The 18776-nt window shown below is 38.1% G+C and overlaps 1 protein-coding gene across 1 annotated transcript; it reads right to left on the reverse strand.

Annotated features, from left to right (window-relative positions):
- Nucleotides 1–14822: 14822 nt before the first annotated feature.
- Nucleotides 14823–15761, reverse strand: LOC124506340 (olfactory receptor 5AN1). Its single transcript, XM_047072389.1, has one exon. The coding sequence runs from the start codon at nt 15759–15761 to the stop codon at nt 14823–14825; it is 939 nt and encodes a 312-aa protein (XP_046928345.1).
- Nucleotides 15762–18776: the final 3015 nt, after the last annotated feature.

Here is an 18776-nt window from a genome sequence, read left to right on the forward strand (position 1 = left end):
GCTATCAAGGGATGTGTCCCCATACACACAGAAACCACACAATCCTGCTGCAGGGGAGACTGCAGTCTACCCATAGGTGTGTGTGAAATTAGAAGGCTGACCCTCAGGATATAGCTTTTATAATATACATATGGACCTCTTTCAGGAAAAGACTGGGAGTTCAGTGTTTCTGACTGCTGCTTCTGCACTAAATCCCAGGTGATAGTTCAGAACTGTTTCTTTGTTTACTATCATCTTGTAGGTCTCATGGATGTAAACCCAGTTGGCTTTCAGAGATGGGGGTTTGGGGGGCCCACTCCCCAAGAGGAAGTCTTAAAAGTTAAGGTGCTACATATTGGGTCTAAGCCCCACACCATTCAGGTAAAAGCTGAAAGTTGTTGAGTTCCCTTCCAATATATGTGGCTGTGCCAGGGGAGGGATTACTGGCAAGATTGTGTCTCTACCTCTCCCATTTGTTTCGATGTGGAATTTTTCTTGTTTGTACAATGTGTAGAAGTCATTTGGTTAGTTTATGAATTTCTCTCACAGCCAATTGCTCTGTGTGGAGCTGTAGATTTGCTGTGTCCATCTGAGAAAGTAAGTTCAAGAGCCTCCTATGTTGCCATCTTGAACTAGAACCCCTTTTTTGCCCCTCCTTTAAAAACTGAAAATCAGCACATAGCCATGAACAAAAGTACATATGTGGGAATTGTGAGATCCAGCACCACATGGACAGGGCCAAGGAGGAGTTTTGCCCACTTGTGCAGTAGGGAACAGGCAACAGATCTCAATGTGTGCTGTGGGGCTAATAGAAGCTAGCAAACCATCCCCAACACCTCTCAGTCACAGTCAGGGAAAACCTGGAGTGCTAGCCATGGACAAATGATATTTTGTCCAAGTCCAACTGTCCTGAGGAAAGACTTCAGCTCTCCCCCAGAGCAAAAAATAAATACGAGTTTGTATGCACTGGAAAAGGTAAAGGAAGAACATAACCAGTATCACCCTTCTCCCAAGGCAATACACTGCAGAGGAGTGAACTAACCAGTGGCAACCTATCCTATGGGGCAAAGAAAAATTGGTTAGTGAGTGCCTGAGTACCACAGCTGTGTGGTATGCAATGGAGAGACCCAGAACCCATTTCTCTCCAGTAGTACTGAGTACTTAGGTGGGATCTTAATTACTGGGAAGCTGTTTGGGGGGACGGGCACAGAGTTTGTGAATGAGGCAGGTAAGAATATCAAAGGGCATTAAAGGGATGCAGTAGATCCCCCCTCCACCTGGCCTGCAGTCACCTCAGCACTGTGAGTGCTAAATCCGCCACTCTCCCTTATTGTGCACTCATTTTGCACTATCTCAAGTCAGGGGCAAGAGCGAACTCTGGTAAACAGTGAATATGCTAAGAAAATCGGGCCATGATTTCTGTTCAAGGGAGAAACCATAAACTTGAGCTGTAGCACTACCTTCTGAGAAACAAAGCAGAGATTTCCAGGAGCCAGCCTGGTGAGTTCTAAGAAGCAGTGCATACATACAACATGAAGAATTCAACCACAGCAAGAAGTCTAGAACAGGTGAATCCAGACAAAGTTGAATAAAATACCAGCTATAAGTGAAACCTATGAAAAATATCCCCCACCAGAAGACAGCTAGTAAAGATTTGAGGAAGCATCTGCTATTTCAACTGCAAAAGCAGAAACACAAAATTCAGAGAGGTGGGAGCCAAGATGGCAGAACAGCATGGATGTTTTCTCTGTGTCTCCCATCCATGAAATTAAACCATCTTGCACACCTAGAAAACTGATCTGAGGATTAACACAACAATCTGCACAACCTGAACCACAGAATTCAGAAGGTACATGACACGGAGAGGTGAACATGGGGAGAGAGAAGCCACGGAGGGCAGGGAGGTGTTTTTGCACGTGCATAGAGGATGGAGAAGGTGGGGAGAATACAGGAAAAGCACCCCCCCCCCAAAAGCAGCTGGAGAGAAAGTGGAAAATTGGTAACAGCTGCAGGGACTGAACTAAAAAGGGAGAAAGGAGAAAGGAGAAAGGAGAGGGTTTAAATTCCATTAAGGCTGTAAATAGGGGGAGCGCAGAGAGTTTGCAACTCCACAGCTCAATACCTGGCAGTGCTCTGGTGGGAAGGGCGAATCCCCACTGGGAGGTTCTTGGGCCACACGGGGAGAAGTGGTTCCATTGCTGAAAGGACATTTGGTAGAGGCTGTGAGGCAACCTGTGCCCAGCAGACCCCAGAAAACAGCCACATTTGCTGGTGCTGGAACAAGGTTGTTAAGAGTGAAGCCTGGTGCCAGACTTGTGTTGTGATTTTCCATAATCCCTGATATGCTGCTACTGTACTATCTCGCGAACTTTTTCTGAGGTGGGCTGGCACCTGGCCGCAGTCTCTGAGCTTTGGCAGCAGCACTGTCCCATGAACTTTCCTGGGTGCAGCCAGCATTCGGCCATTGCTCAGTGAGACTCTCTGCAGAGGGGTGGAACGGGTCAAAGCCACAGTCCCTCAGAAACAAGGGGCCAGGGAAAACAGCCATATCTGAGACAAAACAAGGGAGACAGGTACTACCTGGGGCTTGGTCATGAACAGTGAAAAAGCAGGGAGTGGACAAAAGCTGAAGACAAAGGACAGGTGCACAATTGCTGTTTGGGGAGAACAGAGTTCTGATACTACAGACTGGGTACCTGAGTGATTGCATTTTCACCACTCCTGCACATGCGCATTCACACCTACAAGCACCACAGCACTCCACCCCAGTAGGCTAGCAGCGCCATCTAGTGGAGAACTGAGTCATTACACTAAGCCCCGCCGAACGGGGCCAACCTCGCTCTTCAAGAACACAACTCTCACCACCTGCTTAATCTATGGACTATAAAGTGCTTCACAGTCTGACTTCTAGGGAAAACGAAGTAATTTCAGTTGTAATTCAGTCTGTTAGCAGGTCCATCTATTCAATATTCTTTCTTTCTTTTTTCTCTTTTTCATTTTTCTTTTCTTTTTCTTGAATACAAAAGGGAAAAAATTCATTTTTATTTTCAATTTTATTAAAAAATATTTTTCTTTAATTTTTTTACTATATTTTTTACTTTTGTGTAAATTTGTTTTCAAATTCTAGTTTACTTCCATCATTTCATTTTAGTCTACTTCAGTGTATTCATTTTTTCAAATTTTCAAACAATTTCCTTTTTTTTTCTCCTTTCCCCTTTTTCCTCTAAACTATCAAACCATTTTCAACACCCACACCAAAACACACCTAGGATCTAGCATCATTTATTCGATTTTGTGTGTGTGTTTTTAATTTTTTAATTTTATTTTTTTTTAATTTTAATTTTTTCTACCTCATTAATTCCTTTTCTCCCTTCAAAATGATCAAACTAAGGAACTCACCCCAAAAGAAAGTGCAGGAAGAAACTACAGCCAGGGACTTAAACAACACAGATATAAGCAAGATGTCTGAACAAGAATTTAGAATCATGATAATAAGAATACTAGCTGGAGTCAAAAATAGATTAGAAACCCTTTCTGCAGAGATAGAAGAAGTAAAAACTAGTCAGGATGAAATAAAAAATGCTATAACTGAGCTTCAATCACGAATGGATGCCACAGTGGCAAGGATGAATGAGGCAGAAGAGAGAATCAATGATATAGAGGACAAACTTATGGAGAATAATGAAGAAGAAAAAAAGAGGGAGATTAAAGCAAAAGAGCACGATTTAAGAATTAGAGAAATCAGTGACTCATTAGAAAGGAACAACATCAGAATCATAGGGGTCCCAAAAGAGGAAGAGAGAGAAATAGGGGTAGAAGGATTATGTGAGCAAATCATAGCAGAAAACTTTCTTAACCTGGGGAAGGACACAGACACCAAAATCCAGGAAGCACAGAGGACCCCCATTAGATTCAACAAAAACCAACCATCAACAAGGCATATGATAGTCAAATTCACAAAATACTCAGGCAAGGAGAGAATCATAAAAACAGCAAGGGAAAAAAATCCCTATCCTACAAGGGAAGACAGACCAGGTTTGCAGCAGACCTATCCACAGTAACTTGACAGGCCAGAAAGGAGTGGCAGGATATATTCAGTGTGCTGAATCAGAACAATATGCAGACAAGAATTTTTTATCCAGCAAGGCTGCCATTCAAAATAGAAGGAGAGAGTAAAAGTTTCCCAGACAAACAAAAATTAAAGGAGTTTGTGACCACTAAACCAGCCCTGCAAGAAATTTTAAGGGGGACTCTCTGAGGGGAGAAAGGTGGAAAAAAATATATATATATTTATATGTTTATAAATATATATATATATATATATATATATATATATATATATATATATAATACCAAATGCAACAAATATTAGACGGGACCAGAGAACACCACCAGAAACTCCAACTCTACAAGAAACATAAGGCAATAAATTCATATCTTTCAGTACTCACTCTAAATGTCAATGGACTCAACGCTCCAATCAAAAGACATAGGGTAACAGAATGGATAAGAAAACAACATCCATCTATATGCAGTTTACAAGAGACCCACTTTAAACCTAAAGACACCTTCAGATTGAAAGTAGGAGGAGGGAGAACCATCTATCATGCTAATGGTCAGCAAAAGAAAGACGGAGTAGCCATACTTATATCAGACAATCTAGACCTTAAAATAAAGACTGTGTCAAGAGGTGCAGAAGGGCATTATATCATAATCAAGGGGTCTATCCACCAAGACCTAACAGTTGTAAACATTTATGCGCCAAATGTGAGAGCACCCAAATATATAAATCCATTAACCACAAACATAAAGAAACTCATCGATAGTAATACCTTAATAGTAGGAGACTTCAACACCCCACTCACAGCAATGGACAGATCATCTAATCAAAAAATCAACAAGGAAACAATGGCTTTGAATGACACACTGGACCAGAGGGACTTAACAGATATATTCAGAACATCTCATCCTAAAGCAGTGGAATATATATTCTTATCCAGGGCACATGGAAAGTTCTCCACAATAGACCACATACTGGGACACAAATTAGCCCTCAGCAAGTACAAAAAGATCAAGATCATACTGTGCATATTTTCAGAGCACAATGCTATGAAACTCGAAATCAACCACAAGGAAAAAATTGGAAAGGTAACAAATACTTGGAGACTGAAGAACATCCTACTAAAGAATGAATGGGCTAAACAAGATGCTAAAGAGGAAATTAAAAAGTATATGGAAGTCAATGCAAATGATAACACCACAACCCAAAACCTCTCGGACGCAGCAAAGGTGGTTATAGGAGGAAAGTATATAGCAATCCAGGCCTTCCTAAAGAAGGAAGAAAGATCTCAGATACACAACCTAAACTTACCCCTTAAGGAGCTGGAAAAAGAACAGCAAATAAAACCCAAAACCAGCAGAACACAGGAAAAAACAAAGATTAGAGCAGAAATTAATGTTATCGAAACCAAAAAAACAGTAGAACAGATCAATGAAACCAGAAGCTGGTTCTTTGAAAGAATTAACAAAATTGGTAAACCACTAGCCAGTTTGATCAAAAAGAAAAAGGAGTGGACCCAAATAAATAAAATCAAGAATGAAAGAAGAGAGATCACAACCAACACAGCAGAAATAAAAACAATAATAAGAGAATATTATGAGCAATTATATGCCAATAAAATGAGCAATCTGGAAGAAATGGACAAATTCCTAGAAACATATACACTACCAAAACTGAAACAGGAAGAAATAGAAAATTTGAACAGACACATAACCAGTAAGGAAATCAAATTAGTAATCAAAAATCTGCCAAAAAACAAGAGTCCAGGGCCACATGGCTTTCCAAGGGAATCCTACCAAACATTTAAGGAAGAGTTAGCACTTATTCTCTTGAAGCTGTTCCAAAAAAATAGAAATGGAAGGAAAACTTCCAAACTCTTTCTATGAAGCCAGCATTACCTTGATTCCAAAACCAGACAGAGACCCCATGAGAAAAGAGAACTATAGACCAATTTCCCTGATTAACATGGATGCAAAAATCCTCAACAAGATATTAGCCAACCGGATCCAACAATATTTAAAAAATTATTCACCATGACCTAGTGGAATTTATACCTGGGATGCAGGTCTGGTTCAATACCCACAAAACAATTAACGTGATTCATCACATCAATAAAAGAAAGGACAAGAACCACATGATCCTCTCAATAGATACAGAGAAAGCATTTGACAAAATACAGCATCCTTTCTTGATAAAAGCCCTCAAGAAAGTAGGGACAGAAGGAGCATACCTCGAGATCATAAAAGCCATATATGAACGACCCAATGCTAATATCATCCTCAATGGGGAGAAACTGAGAGCTTTCCCCCTAAGGTCAGGAACAAGACAGGGATGTCCACTCTCACCACTGCTATTCAACATAGTATTGGAAGTCCTAGCTTCTGCAATCACACAACACAAAGAAATAAAAGGCATCTAAGTCAGCCAGGAGGAAGTCACACTTCCACTTTTCACAAATGATATGATACTCTACATGGAAAACCCAAAAGATTCCACCAAAAAACTGCTAGAATTGATTCATGAATTCAGCAAAGTTGCAGGATATAAAAATCAATGCACAGAAATCAGTTACATTCCTATACACCAACAACGAAGCAACAGAAAGAGAAAACAAGGAATGGATCCCATTTACAATTGCACCAAAAGCCATGAGATACCTAGGACTAAATCTAGCCAAAGAGTTGAAAAATCTATACACTGAAAACTATGGAAAGCTTATGAGAGAAATTGAAGAAGACCCAAAAAATTGAAAAAGATTCCATCCTCCTGGATAGGAAGAACAAATATTGTTAAAATGTTGTACCCAAAGCAATCTACATATTCAATGCAATCCCTATCAAAATAACACCATCATTCTTCACAGAGCTAGAACAGACAATCCTAAAATTTGTATGGAACCATAAAAGACCCAAATAGCCAAAGCAATCTGGAAAAAGAAAACCAAAGCGAGGCATCACAATCCCAGACTTCTAGCTATACTACAAAGCTGTAATCATCAAAACAGTATGGTACTGGCACAAGAACAGACATTCAGATCAATGGAACAGAATAGAGAACCCAGAAATGGAGCCACAAACGTATGGCCAATCAATCTTTGACAAAGCAGGAAAGAATATCCAATGGAATAAAGACAGTCTCTTCAGCAAGTGGTGCTGGGGAAATTGGACAGTGACATTGAAAAGAATGAACCTGGACCACTTTCTTACACCATACACAAAAATAAACTCAAAATGGATGAAAGACCTCAATGTAAGACAGGAAGCCATCAAAATCCTCGAGGAGAAAGCAGGCAAAAACCTCTTCGATCTTTGCCACGGCAACTTCTTACTCAACACTCCTTGGGAGGCAAGGGAAACAAAAGCAAACATGAACTACTGGGACCTCATCAAAATAAAAAGCATCTGCACAGAGAAGGAAACAATCAGCAAAACTAAAAGGCAACCGACAGAATGGGAGAAGATGTTTGCAAACGACATATCAGATAAAGGGTTAGTATCCAAAATCTACAAAGAACTTATCAAACTCAACACCCAAAAAACAAATCATCCAGTGAAGAAATGGGCAAAAGACATGAATAGACACTTCTCCAAGGAAGACATCCAGCTAGCCAACTGACACATGAAAAAATGCTCCACGTTGCTCATCATCAGGGAAATACAAATCAAAACCACCATGAGGTACCACCTCACACCTGTCAGAATGGGTAACATTAACAACTCAGGTAACAACAGATGTTGGCGAGGATGAGGAGAAAGAGGATATCTTTTGCATTGTTGGTGGGAATGCAAGCTGGTGCAGCCACTCTGGAAAACAGTATGGCGGTTCCTCAAAAAATTAAAAATAGAACTACCCTACAACCCAGCAATTGCATTACTAGGTACTTATCCAAGGGATACAGGTGTGCTGTTTTGAAGGGACATATTCACCCCCATGTTTATAGCAGCACTATCAACAATAGCCAAAGTATGGAAAGAGCCCAAATGTGCATTGATGGATGAATGGATAAAGAAGATGTGGTATATATATATGCAATGGAGTATTAGTCGGCAATCAAAAAGAATGAAATCTTGTCATTTGCAACTACGTGGATGGAACTGGAGGGTATTATGCTAAGTGACATTAGTCAGAGAAAGACAAATATATGAATACACTCATACGAGGATTTTAAGAGACAAAACAGATGGACATAAGGGAAGGGAACAAAAATAATACAAAAACAGGGAGGGGGACAAAGCAAAAGAGACTCATATATATGTAGAACAAACAGAGGGTTATTGGAGGGGGTGTGGGAGGGGGATGGGCTATATAGGTAAGGGGTATTAAAGAATCTGCTCCTGAAATCATTGTTGCACTATATGCTAACTCATTTGGATGTAAATTTTAAAAAATTGAATTAAAAAAAGTAGAAACACAAAACTCAAATGAACATGAGACCTAAGGACACGTCATCCCTAAAAAATGAAAATAATCTTCAATCCATCAATTTAAAGCCACAGAATTTTAAAATCTAGTTAATAAAGAATTCAAAATTGCTATTCTGAAGAAACTAAATGAGATATAGAAAAACACACAAAGACAATTGAATGAAATAAAAACACACAAAGACAATTGAATTATTTAATTCATTACAAAATGAGATATGTAATAGACACAGAAATCATTAAAAATAACCAAACAGGTGCATCTGGGTGGCTCAGTTGGTTAAGCGTCTGATTTCAGCCCAGAGCATGATCTCATGGGCATGCTGGCAGTTTGGAGCCTTCCTGGGATTCTCTTTTCTCTGGTTCCCCCTCTACCACCCAACTCATTCCTGCTCGCTCGCTCTCTTTCTCTTTCTCTCTCTCTCTGTCTCTCTCTCTCAATAAATAAACTTTAAAAAATTGCCAGACAGAAAATCTAGAGCTGCAGAACTCAATGAATAAAATTAAAAATATGTAATAGAAGTATCTACAGTAGATGGAAACAGAAAGTAGAATCAGTGGCTTGGAGGACAGGAACTTTGAGATAACCTAGTCAGAGAAGAAAGAAAAAAAAGAATAAAAAAAGAGCAAAGAAAACCTATGGGAACCATGAAACATACAATTTTAGAATAATTGGAATTGGAAAAGAGAAAACTGGAGAAGGAAGCAGAAAGTCTAGTTAAAGATATAATGGCTAAGAACTTCTCAAACCTGGTGACACACATGGACATCCAAGTTAATGAAGCTAATAGACTGCTACATTATCTCATTGCAAAATTATTCATTGAGGCATAGTATAATGAAAGTGTCAAAAAGTAAAGACAAAGAGAAAATCCTAAAAGCAGCCAGTAAAAAAAAGATTGTAAACTCCAAAGGAACACCATTAGGCTATCAATGGATATCACAGAAGACACCCTTAAGCAGGAGACAGTAAAAAGACATATTCAAAGTGTTGGAGAAAAATGCCAGCTGAGAACCTCTATCTGCCAAAGTTATCCTCCAGACAGAAAGGAGAAATAAAGACTTTTCCAGACAAATAAAAGTTGAGAGTATTAATCACCATTAGACCTTTCCAACAAGAAATGATGAAAGGAGATGAGAGGGAGGCAAACCATAAGAGACTCTTAAATACAGAGAACAAACTGAGGGTTGATGCAAGGGAGGGTGGGGGAGACGGGGAAATGGATGATGGGCATTGAGGAGGGCACTTGTTGAGATGAACACTGGGTGTTGTACACAAGCAATGACTCATGAGAATCTACACCCGAAACCAAGAGCACAATGTAAACACTGTATATTAGCCAACTTGACAATAAATTATATAGAAAGAAAGAAAGAAAGAAAGAAAGAGAAAATAAAAGAAAAGAACAAAGAAAAGAAAAGATAAGGTAAGATAAGATAAGATGTAACGTGTAGCTATCAGGGTGACCTAGTTTATTAAGTGTCCAACTCTGGATATCAGCTCAGGTCATGATCTCATGAGTTTGAGTGTGAGACCCACTTCGGGCTCTGTGCTAGCAGCGCTGAGCCTGTTTGGGATTCTCTCTCTCTCTCACTCTCTCTCTGCCCCTCCACTGCTTGTGCTCACTCATGTTCTCTCTGAAATAAATAAACTTTTTTTAAAGTAAAAGAAAGAAAAGAAAAGGGGCACCTGGGTGGCTCAGTTGGTTAAGTGTCCGACTTCAACTCAGATCATGATCTCCATGCTGACAGCTCAGAGCCTGGAACCTGCTTCTAATTCTGTGCCTCCCTCTCTCTGCCCCTTCCTGCTCTCTCTCTCTCTCTCTCTCTCAAAAATAAATAAACATTTAAAAATTTTTTTAAATATTTAATATGAAAATAGACCACACACTGGTAGAGGTAAGTATATAGTCAGATTTAGAAGGCTATATCTGTAATAGGACAGAGAACACTGCATAAAAATTATAGACATATCCCTGATGAATATACATGCAAAAATTCACAATAAAATACAGGCAAGCCTAATGCAACAACACATTAAAGGATCATACACCATGATTAAATGAACATTGTCCCTACAAGGATGGTTCAACATACACAAAAACATAACTGTGATGCACCACGTTAATGTAAGATAAAAAGCATATCATCTCAAAAGATGCAGAAAAAGCATTTGAAAAAATACCACATCCTTTCTTAAATAAAACTGTCCACAGATTGGGTATAGAAGGAAATGACTGCAACACAATAAAGGCCAGAAATAAGAATCCACAGCTAACATCACACTCACTTATATCTAGAAAGTCCTAAGACTCAACCAAAAAACTGTTGGAACTAATCAACAAGTTCAGTAAAGTTGCAGTACACAGAATCAGCATACAGAAAGCAGTTGCATTTCTATACACTAACAATGAAACACCTGAAAAAGAAGTAAAAAAATATTATACCATTCACAGTAACATTAAAAACAATAAAATACTTAAAAATAAATTTAACCAAGGAAGTAAAAGATCTGTACCATTAAAACTAAAATAAATTGATAAAATTAAAGAACACACACACAAAAAATGGAAAGATATCCCATGTTCATGAACCAAAATTAATATTCTCCAAATTTCCATACTACCCAAAGTCATCTATAGATTGAAGAAAATCTCCATCAAATTTCAATGATATTTTTCACCAAAATATAAAAAAAAATACTAAAATTTGTGTGAAACTTCAAAAGACCTAAGCCAAAGGAATCTTGAGAAAGAGCAAAAGTGGAGGAATCACTCTCCTGATTCCAAACTATACTACAAAGCTATACTAAACAAAACAGTATGGGTCTGGCATAAAAATAGACATATAGGTCAGTAGAATAAAATAGAATCCAGAAATAAACTCCCACCTATATGTCAACTACTATTTAACAAGGGAGCCAGGAATACTCAGTGAGGAAAGAACAGTCTCTTCAATAAATGGTTTCGGAAAAACTGGATCATCAAATGCATAAGAATGAAATTGGGTCAACACCTTTCATCACTCACAAAAATTAACCCTAAATAGATTAAAGATAGGAATATAAAACCTGAAACCATAAAACTCCTAGAAGAAAAGATAGGGAACAAGGTCCTTAACACTGGTCTTGAAAATTATTTTTTGGATCTCATACTAAAAGCACAAGCAAAAAAAGCAAAAGTCAACAAGTGCAGCTACATCAAATTAAGAAGCCTCTGCACAGCCAAAGAACAATTAACATAATCAAAAGGCAACCTACAGAATAGGAGAAAATCTCTGCAAACCATATACTGAAAAATATTTGCCAACCATGTACCTCAGATAAGGGGTTAATATCCAACATGTAAAAAGAATTCATAAAACTCAAAAAGAAAACAATCTGATTTAAAATTGGGTAGAGGAGGGGCGCCTGGGTGGCGCAGTCGGTTAGGCGTCCGACTTCAGCCAGGTCACGATCTCGCGGTCCGGGAGTTCGAGCCCCGCGTCAGGCTCTGGGCTGATGGCTCAGAGCCTGGAGCCTGTTTCCGATTCTGTGTCTCCCTCTCTCTCTGCCCCTCCCCCGTTCATGCTCTGTCTCTCTCTGTCCCAAAAATAAATAAACGTTGAAAAAAAAAATTAAAAAAAAAAAAATAAATAAAAATAAAATTGGGTAGAGGAACTGAATGGATACTTTTCCTAGAAGACACCCAAATGGCCAATAGGTACACAAAAAGATACACAACATCACTAATCATCAGGGAAATGCATATCAAAAGCACAATGAAACATCAACTGACACCTGTTAGAATGACTACCATCACAGCAAGAGGTCATAAGTGGTGGTGAGGATTTGGAGAAAAGGGAATACCTGTACACTACTGGTGGAAAGGTAACTTGGTTTAGCCACTATTAAAAACAGTATGGGGGCGCCTGGGTGGCTCAGTCGGCTAAGTGGCCGACTTCAGCTCAGGTCATGATCTCGCAGTCTGTGAGTTCGAGCCCCGCGTCGGGCTCTGTGCTGACAGCTCAGAGCCTGGAGCCTGTTTCAGATTCTGTCTGTGTCTCCCTCTCTCTGACTCTCCCCCGTTCATGCTCTGTCTCTCTCTGTCTCAAAAATAAATAAACGTTAAAAATAAATAAATTAAATAAATTAAAAAAATAAAAACATTATGGATGTTCCTCAAAAGATTAAAGAACTACCATAGGATCAAGCAACCCAACTTCTGGGTATACACTCAACAGAAATAAAAACAGGATACCAAAAAGATCATCTCCACTCCCGTGTTTATTGCAGCATTATTCATAATAGGCAATACATGGAATGACAAAGAATTATAAAGAAGACATGGTGTTGACACATAGTACAGTGGAATATTACCCAACTACAACATGGAGGAAATCTTGCCATTTGAGACAACATGAATGGACCCTGATGGCATTATGCCAAGTGACATAAGTCAGACAAAGACATAAACTGTATGATAGCACTAATATCATACAGAGTCAAAAAGCCAAACCCATAGAAACAGAGAGTCCAATGGTGGATACCAAGACCTAGAGAGCAAGGAAATAGGAAAGATATTTTTTGAAAGGGTATAACCTTGCGACTAAAAGATAAATAAATATGGAAATCTAATGCACAGCATAATGATTATGAGGTGCTCCTCCTACTGAAGCCCTCATGGTTCCTTAGGAAGACTTCACATACATTCTTACACATTTTTAAAGAACAATACTTCAAAGAGCATACCTAAGCTTACACGGTGGGGAAGGGGAGCACACATCTTTTATTCACACTGCACTACTTCCTTGGTATGGGGTAAGACCTCACATTCTCTCCCAGAGATTCAGTGATTCCCCTTCTCTCAATTCCATCCATTTGTAAACTTGTGAAAAACTTGGCAAAGGCTTCAAATGCCTCTTCATTTATAATCTTTAATTAAAGAGAACAATTACATGATTCATCAGAATTAGGAGCCCCCCCTCCAAACAGCATTGAGAACCCAATGAATCTCCAAGGATAATATGTCATTGTAATGACATCTGTTTTATACCAATTGGTTCAAGTCTGAGCAATCTGGCAAATCAGCAGTCAGTACTGTTACACAACTTGTTTCCTTATTCAAACAGATTGTGTTATGTTTGAATGTTTATGTTCTACTTTATGTTTATGTGCCTTTATGTTTATGTTCTACTTTACACAAAGAAAACTGGCCAAAGTTAAAAACCCTGCCTCTCCCACTATTATTTCCCCTCTGGCTCTTAAGGCTTCCTAGAAAGTATCAGCATTAGAGTAACTCTAACCATCTACTCCACACATTATATCACCCCATACAACACCATAAATCTCTAGGACATACAATATTCAACACAGACAATACACAGAATATATACCAACTTCCCATATTTGTTCTTAGTCTGCAATATTTAATATCCAGTAACTCTATTCTTATAATGAATTTTCATGCAAGTCTCCTCATACCAAACATAAACAGATGCTTGAAATAACAGAAATGATTTAATAGTGTGAAACACTGGCTATGTCAGACAAGGGTAAATTTTCCACATTTAATGGGAGAAAGAGGCTTGAGTCACAATATAAAAAACTGATATCGGCTCTGACATGGATTTTGAACATCATCTTCCATGAGAAACACCCACTCAACACTAAAAGCAAGAAAGTAAACCATCAAACTCCTAAGTAAATGGTACTGAAGGGACTACATCCTTCGTTCCAATCCTCTTATGATTCAAATCACTTTTCCTTCATAAGATTACAGCTGGTAGAGACTGGATGTGAACAAACTTATTGGATGATTAGCCCTGAAAGAGGCCTTAGACAAACATTAGCTATCTCAGACTGCTCTTCCCAGGAAACTCAACCAGCTAATTGTATAGCTTTATCTGTTTTCAAAGGCACATTCTGTGTGTGCGTTTATTCCCACTATGGCAGCAATACAGAACAAACATCAATCACCATCATGTCTGGATTACGCTGCATCAAAATATTTGAAGACAAAATCTCTACACTCCTGGGGGTCTCTGTCACGTACTGCTCCTTTGTGATCAGAGGGCTGAGACAGCAGGACTCAATCTCCAAAGCAAAAATAAGTAATGAGTTTCTACACCTTAACATTTTACAAATACTTGAAAATTACTAATAAATGATGAGGCCACCCCTCATGTAGGGTGAAAGTATGAATCTCCAGGACTCAAACGTATTGTGTTTGTGTGGAATCAAGTCACTTGTCAGTCCATTTGGCATATTATCTGTGTCAAATTAAGCTTTCTTTATCCAAAGGTAGTATGAATTTTGTTATAGTCCATTCATGTGCATATTATCGACGGTTAAGGTTTCTGATAGGACAAATCTGGACAGAACCTCAGCAGTAACATCTCTTCTTTTGTATCCTCTTCAAGGCATCTTTGATTTCCTTGTTCCTCAGACTGTAAATCAAGGGATTCAACATGGGGATAACCACAGTGTAAAAAACCGATGCAAATCTGTCAAAACTGGAGGAGCCACCAGAGCTGGAACTCAAATAGACAAACATACCTGAGGTATAGAAGAGGGACACTGCTGTCAGATGAGAAGCACAGGTGTTGAAAGCCTTGGACCTGCCTTTAGCTGAAGTGATCTTCATGATGGAGATGACAATATAGCCATAGGATATCATGATGATGAAGGCATTTATTATCCCAAAGATCACTGTTAATATAGCAGTCAAGAGTTGCACAAAGAAAGTGTCAGTGCAGGACAGGACTAACAACTGGGGCATGTCACAGAAGAAGTGGTTGATGACATTAGGCCCACAGAAGTGAAGCTGAAGTATGGCACACAATTGGGATACAGAAGCAGAGAGTCCAGCCAGATAGGACCCCAACACCATCCAAATACAAAGGGTGGGTGACATGACTGATGAATAGAGAAGAGGATTACAAATGGCGGCATATCGGTCATAAGCCATGGCTGTCATGAGACAAGACTCACTCAGTCCCATGATTGAAAAAACAAAGTATTGAACGGCGCAACCCACAAAGGTGATAGTTTGCTGCTTTTGGAAAAAGCTGGAGAGCATCTTGGGGGCTGTGGAGGTCACATAGCAGATATCCATGAAGGACAGATTACTGAGGAAGAAGTACATGGGTGTGTGGAGGTGAGAGTCCATCCTTATTAAGATGATGAGGCACAAGTTCCAAGTCAGAGTCATAATGTAGATGAGCAGGAATACAACAAAGAGCACTGCTAGGATTCTGGGGAAATCAGAGAATCCCAAAAGGATGAAATAAGTGACCTCTGTAATATTTCCTCCCCCAACCATTTGCTTGGTGCTTCTAGAATCAGAGAACAGAGAATGTTCTGCTGACTCAGGTGAAATGACAGCATTACACTGCTCACTTGTGCCATTCTTTCCTCCACTGAGTACTGGGAAAGAAGCAAACTGGGAAAGAATCACTGTCCTGATGAGAAGACCCCAGCTTTTCATCTCAAATTATCAAGAAATGACTTTAGTGTTTTTAGTTTCTCAATTATTTCATGAAATCTCATGAAAATCAGAGATATTTTCAACTTTGAGAACTTAAAAAAACAAATGCTGTGATTCTTACAGAGATCATTCATTGAAAGTTTTTTAAAAAGCCTTTGGTAATTTATTATAGAACTTCTGCTTTATAAGAGCATAAGTGGCATCACCTCCAGATTAAAACTGAAATAGCCGTTCAGTTCCAGATAGTGATTTAGATAAATTTTTAAAATTTATTCTTTTACCCTTAAGAAAAGTAACTTAACCCATTTGTAATAATTTCACAAATTTTTATGCAAATGTATTTGACATATCACCTTCCAACTGGCCTGGAAAACTATATCATAACTTTACTCTGATAATATTTTCTTGAGGCACAGCATATGTGCCCAATAAAGTTATGGAACACATCTTCTTAGGGAAGTCTTCATACTTAGTATTCCAAAAGGAGGCTAGGATAGCTCACTATTGACCCCAACATTTTTTTTTCAATTTTAAGGTATTTTTCTACATGATAAATAGCATGGTACTGTGGTTAAAGGTTCAGACTTTAAGAGTTTTGTCTGATACCCTCCCACTTTATGAACTTGTCCAAGTAGCTCGAACACACTAAGATTGACTTGCTCAAAATAAAGTGAGAACATTAAGAGCCCCTGGACTATAGGGTTACTAGGAGGTTTATGAGAAAACTCATGAGGATGCTGAGCACACATCTGAACACAGTAATTGTTCTATATGTGTTGGCTATTATTATCCTGGATTGCTTACAGATAACCATGAACGACAGCTATTTCCATGGATAGAAATGTCAACAGTGCTAGAGTTGTATGGGTTAATTTGAGATATTTCCTGAGATATCACTGGCCTTGTAGACTATCAGGAATTATTACCTCTAGACAAATGTAGATTTGGACCTCATGTGGAAGCAAATCAAACCACCTGGGGCTATGAAGACACAAACCACATAATTAATTTTCTATTTAGGATGCTTGAGTTTGAGTATACTTGGTCCATTGACAACTAGTAACAAGTTATATGGGCCTTGATACAGACAAAAAGTAAATAATTTCAATTACCAAGTACTATATAGCTATAGTTCATATTTTTTATTGATATAGTCATCATATTATGGCTTACTGAAGATTCATAATAGACTGAAGCTATGGCCTATGCTCCATAAACAATCTGTCCTTCCTTGAGATGAAAGAATAAATCAATGAGAGCAGTTAAGAAATTTTTGAAAAAAGGTAAATAATTAAAAAGACATGAAATTTCAAATAATAAAAAGTATTATAAACACTGATAACTCACTATTCTTATAAAAATAGATGGGTCAAAAGAATATATAGAAATTTTAGAAAAATTTAAATTTGGTAAGAGTTAACAAATGGTAAGTATTTAAACTGATAAAGGTTAAACTCTTGTAATGCATTTATATAATTTCGGTATGCAGAAAAAATCCTGAAATACAACACCAAAACAGAAATTACAAGAAAAAAATATGAACTAACACTTAAAAACTTGGTCACATCAGAAAAATTCACTTATGTAAAATACTTTTGAAATACAATTGATGAGGGAAAAATAGTTACAAAAGATAAAAAAGACAATATAGTAATGTCCTTAATATAAATAGGGATGGGGAATTCACATTTACTACTGAGGGTAGAAGATGTTTCCACCTTCCTGGAGGAAAAAAAATTTGTTTTATATAATATCTCTATCTCTGTCTCTTTCTCTTTCTCTCTGTCTCTCTCTCTCTGTCTCTGTCTCTCTCTCTCTCTCTCACACACACACACACACACACACACACACACACACACACACACAAACCACACAACATGTGAGCCAATTACAAACATCAAAAGTAATGACTGGTATGATTTTGATTGCCTTCCTTAAAAGTTTCTGTCTTTGATCAATTTTCCACAACTTCTATAAATAAGAAATAAGTTATTAAGATATATAAATCCTGGTTAAGTTTTTGCATGTGTTCACCATCTCCAAGACAATTAAAAGAAAAGATGACTGATGTAGATATTAATTAGACATTTCACTATGTGCATCTAATCAAAACCTTTCAAATTCTGATAACTAAAGACATGGCCAGTTTATAAGATTGTGCAGGGCACAAAATAAGCACAGATTGGGAAAGAAAGGGAGAATGGAAGGGCAAATGATGGAGAAAGTGAGAATGACAAATAAAACAGACTTTCAGAATTTCCTGAATTTTACCTACTGCCCATGTCAACCTTCACAAGTTATTAATTAACCTCTCTGTGCCTCAGTTGCCTCATCTATAAACAGGGCTAATAACACTACCTCATATGACTGCTGCAAGGACTGAATGACATAAAGGGCTTCAAACAGTAATTAATGGCTCAATAAATGTTAGCAATTATCATCCCCATTATCATTCCTCTCTGTGAAAGAAAAATAAGGCAAAATGAATACTGAAAAGTCAAGGAGCACTTCACACAATTCTTTTCTAAATTAGATGGTCTCTGTGTTAGACTCAAGAATATTGTCAATCAATGACTATAGGTATTTCTATCTCGTAGTGTTTTGTTATCCTCCAGTTGGCTGTGAACTTCTGATGCCACTTTTTGTGTTTTACCACCACCAAGTACTCTTGAGGTGATGCTACTAGGTACAGTACATGGTACAGTGGAGATGTTTCACTATTGAGTGATAAGCATCTTGTATGCTAATGTTGGCATAACTGAATAAATACATGATAAACAAATGGTTCTTTCACCCACTTTTGGATATAAAACTAAAATTATCTTATTTCATTTCAATTATGGTTTTGAG

The sequence above is a fragment of the Lynx rufus genome, unplaced genomic scaffold, assembly GCF_022079265.1.
Source record: "Lynx rufus isolate CCGP_SWC_20201006 ecotype Redwood Valley unplaced genomic scaffold, mLynRuf1.p SCAF_9, whole genome shotgun sequence".
Lineage (NCBI taxonomy): Eukaryota > Metazoa > Chordata > Mammalia > Carnivora > Felidae > Lynx > Lynx rufus.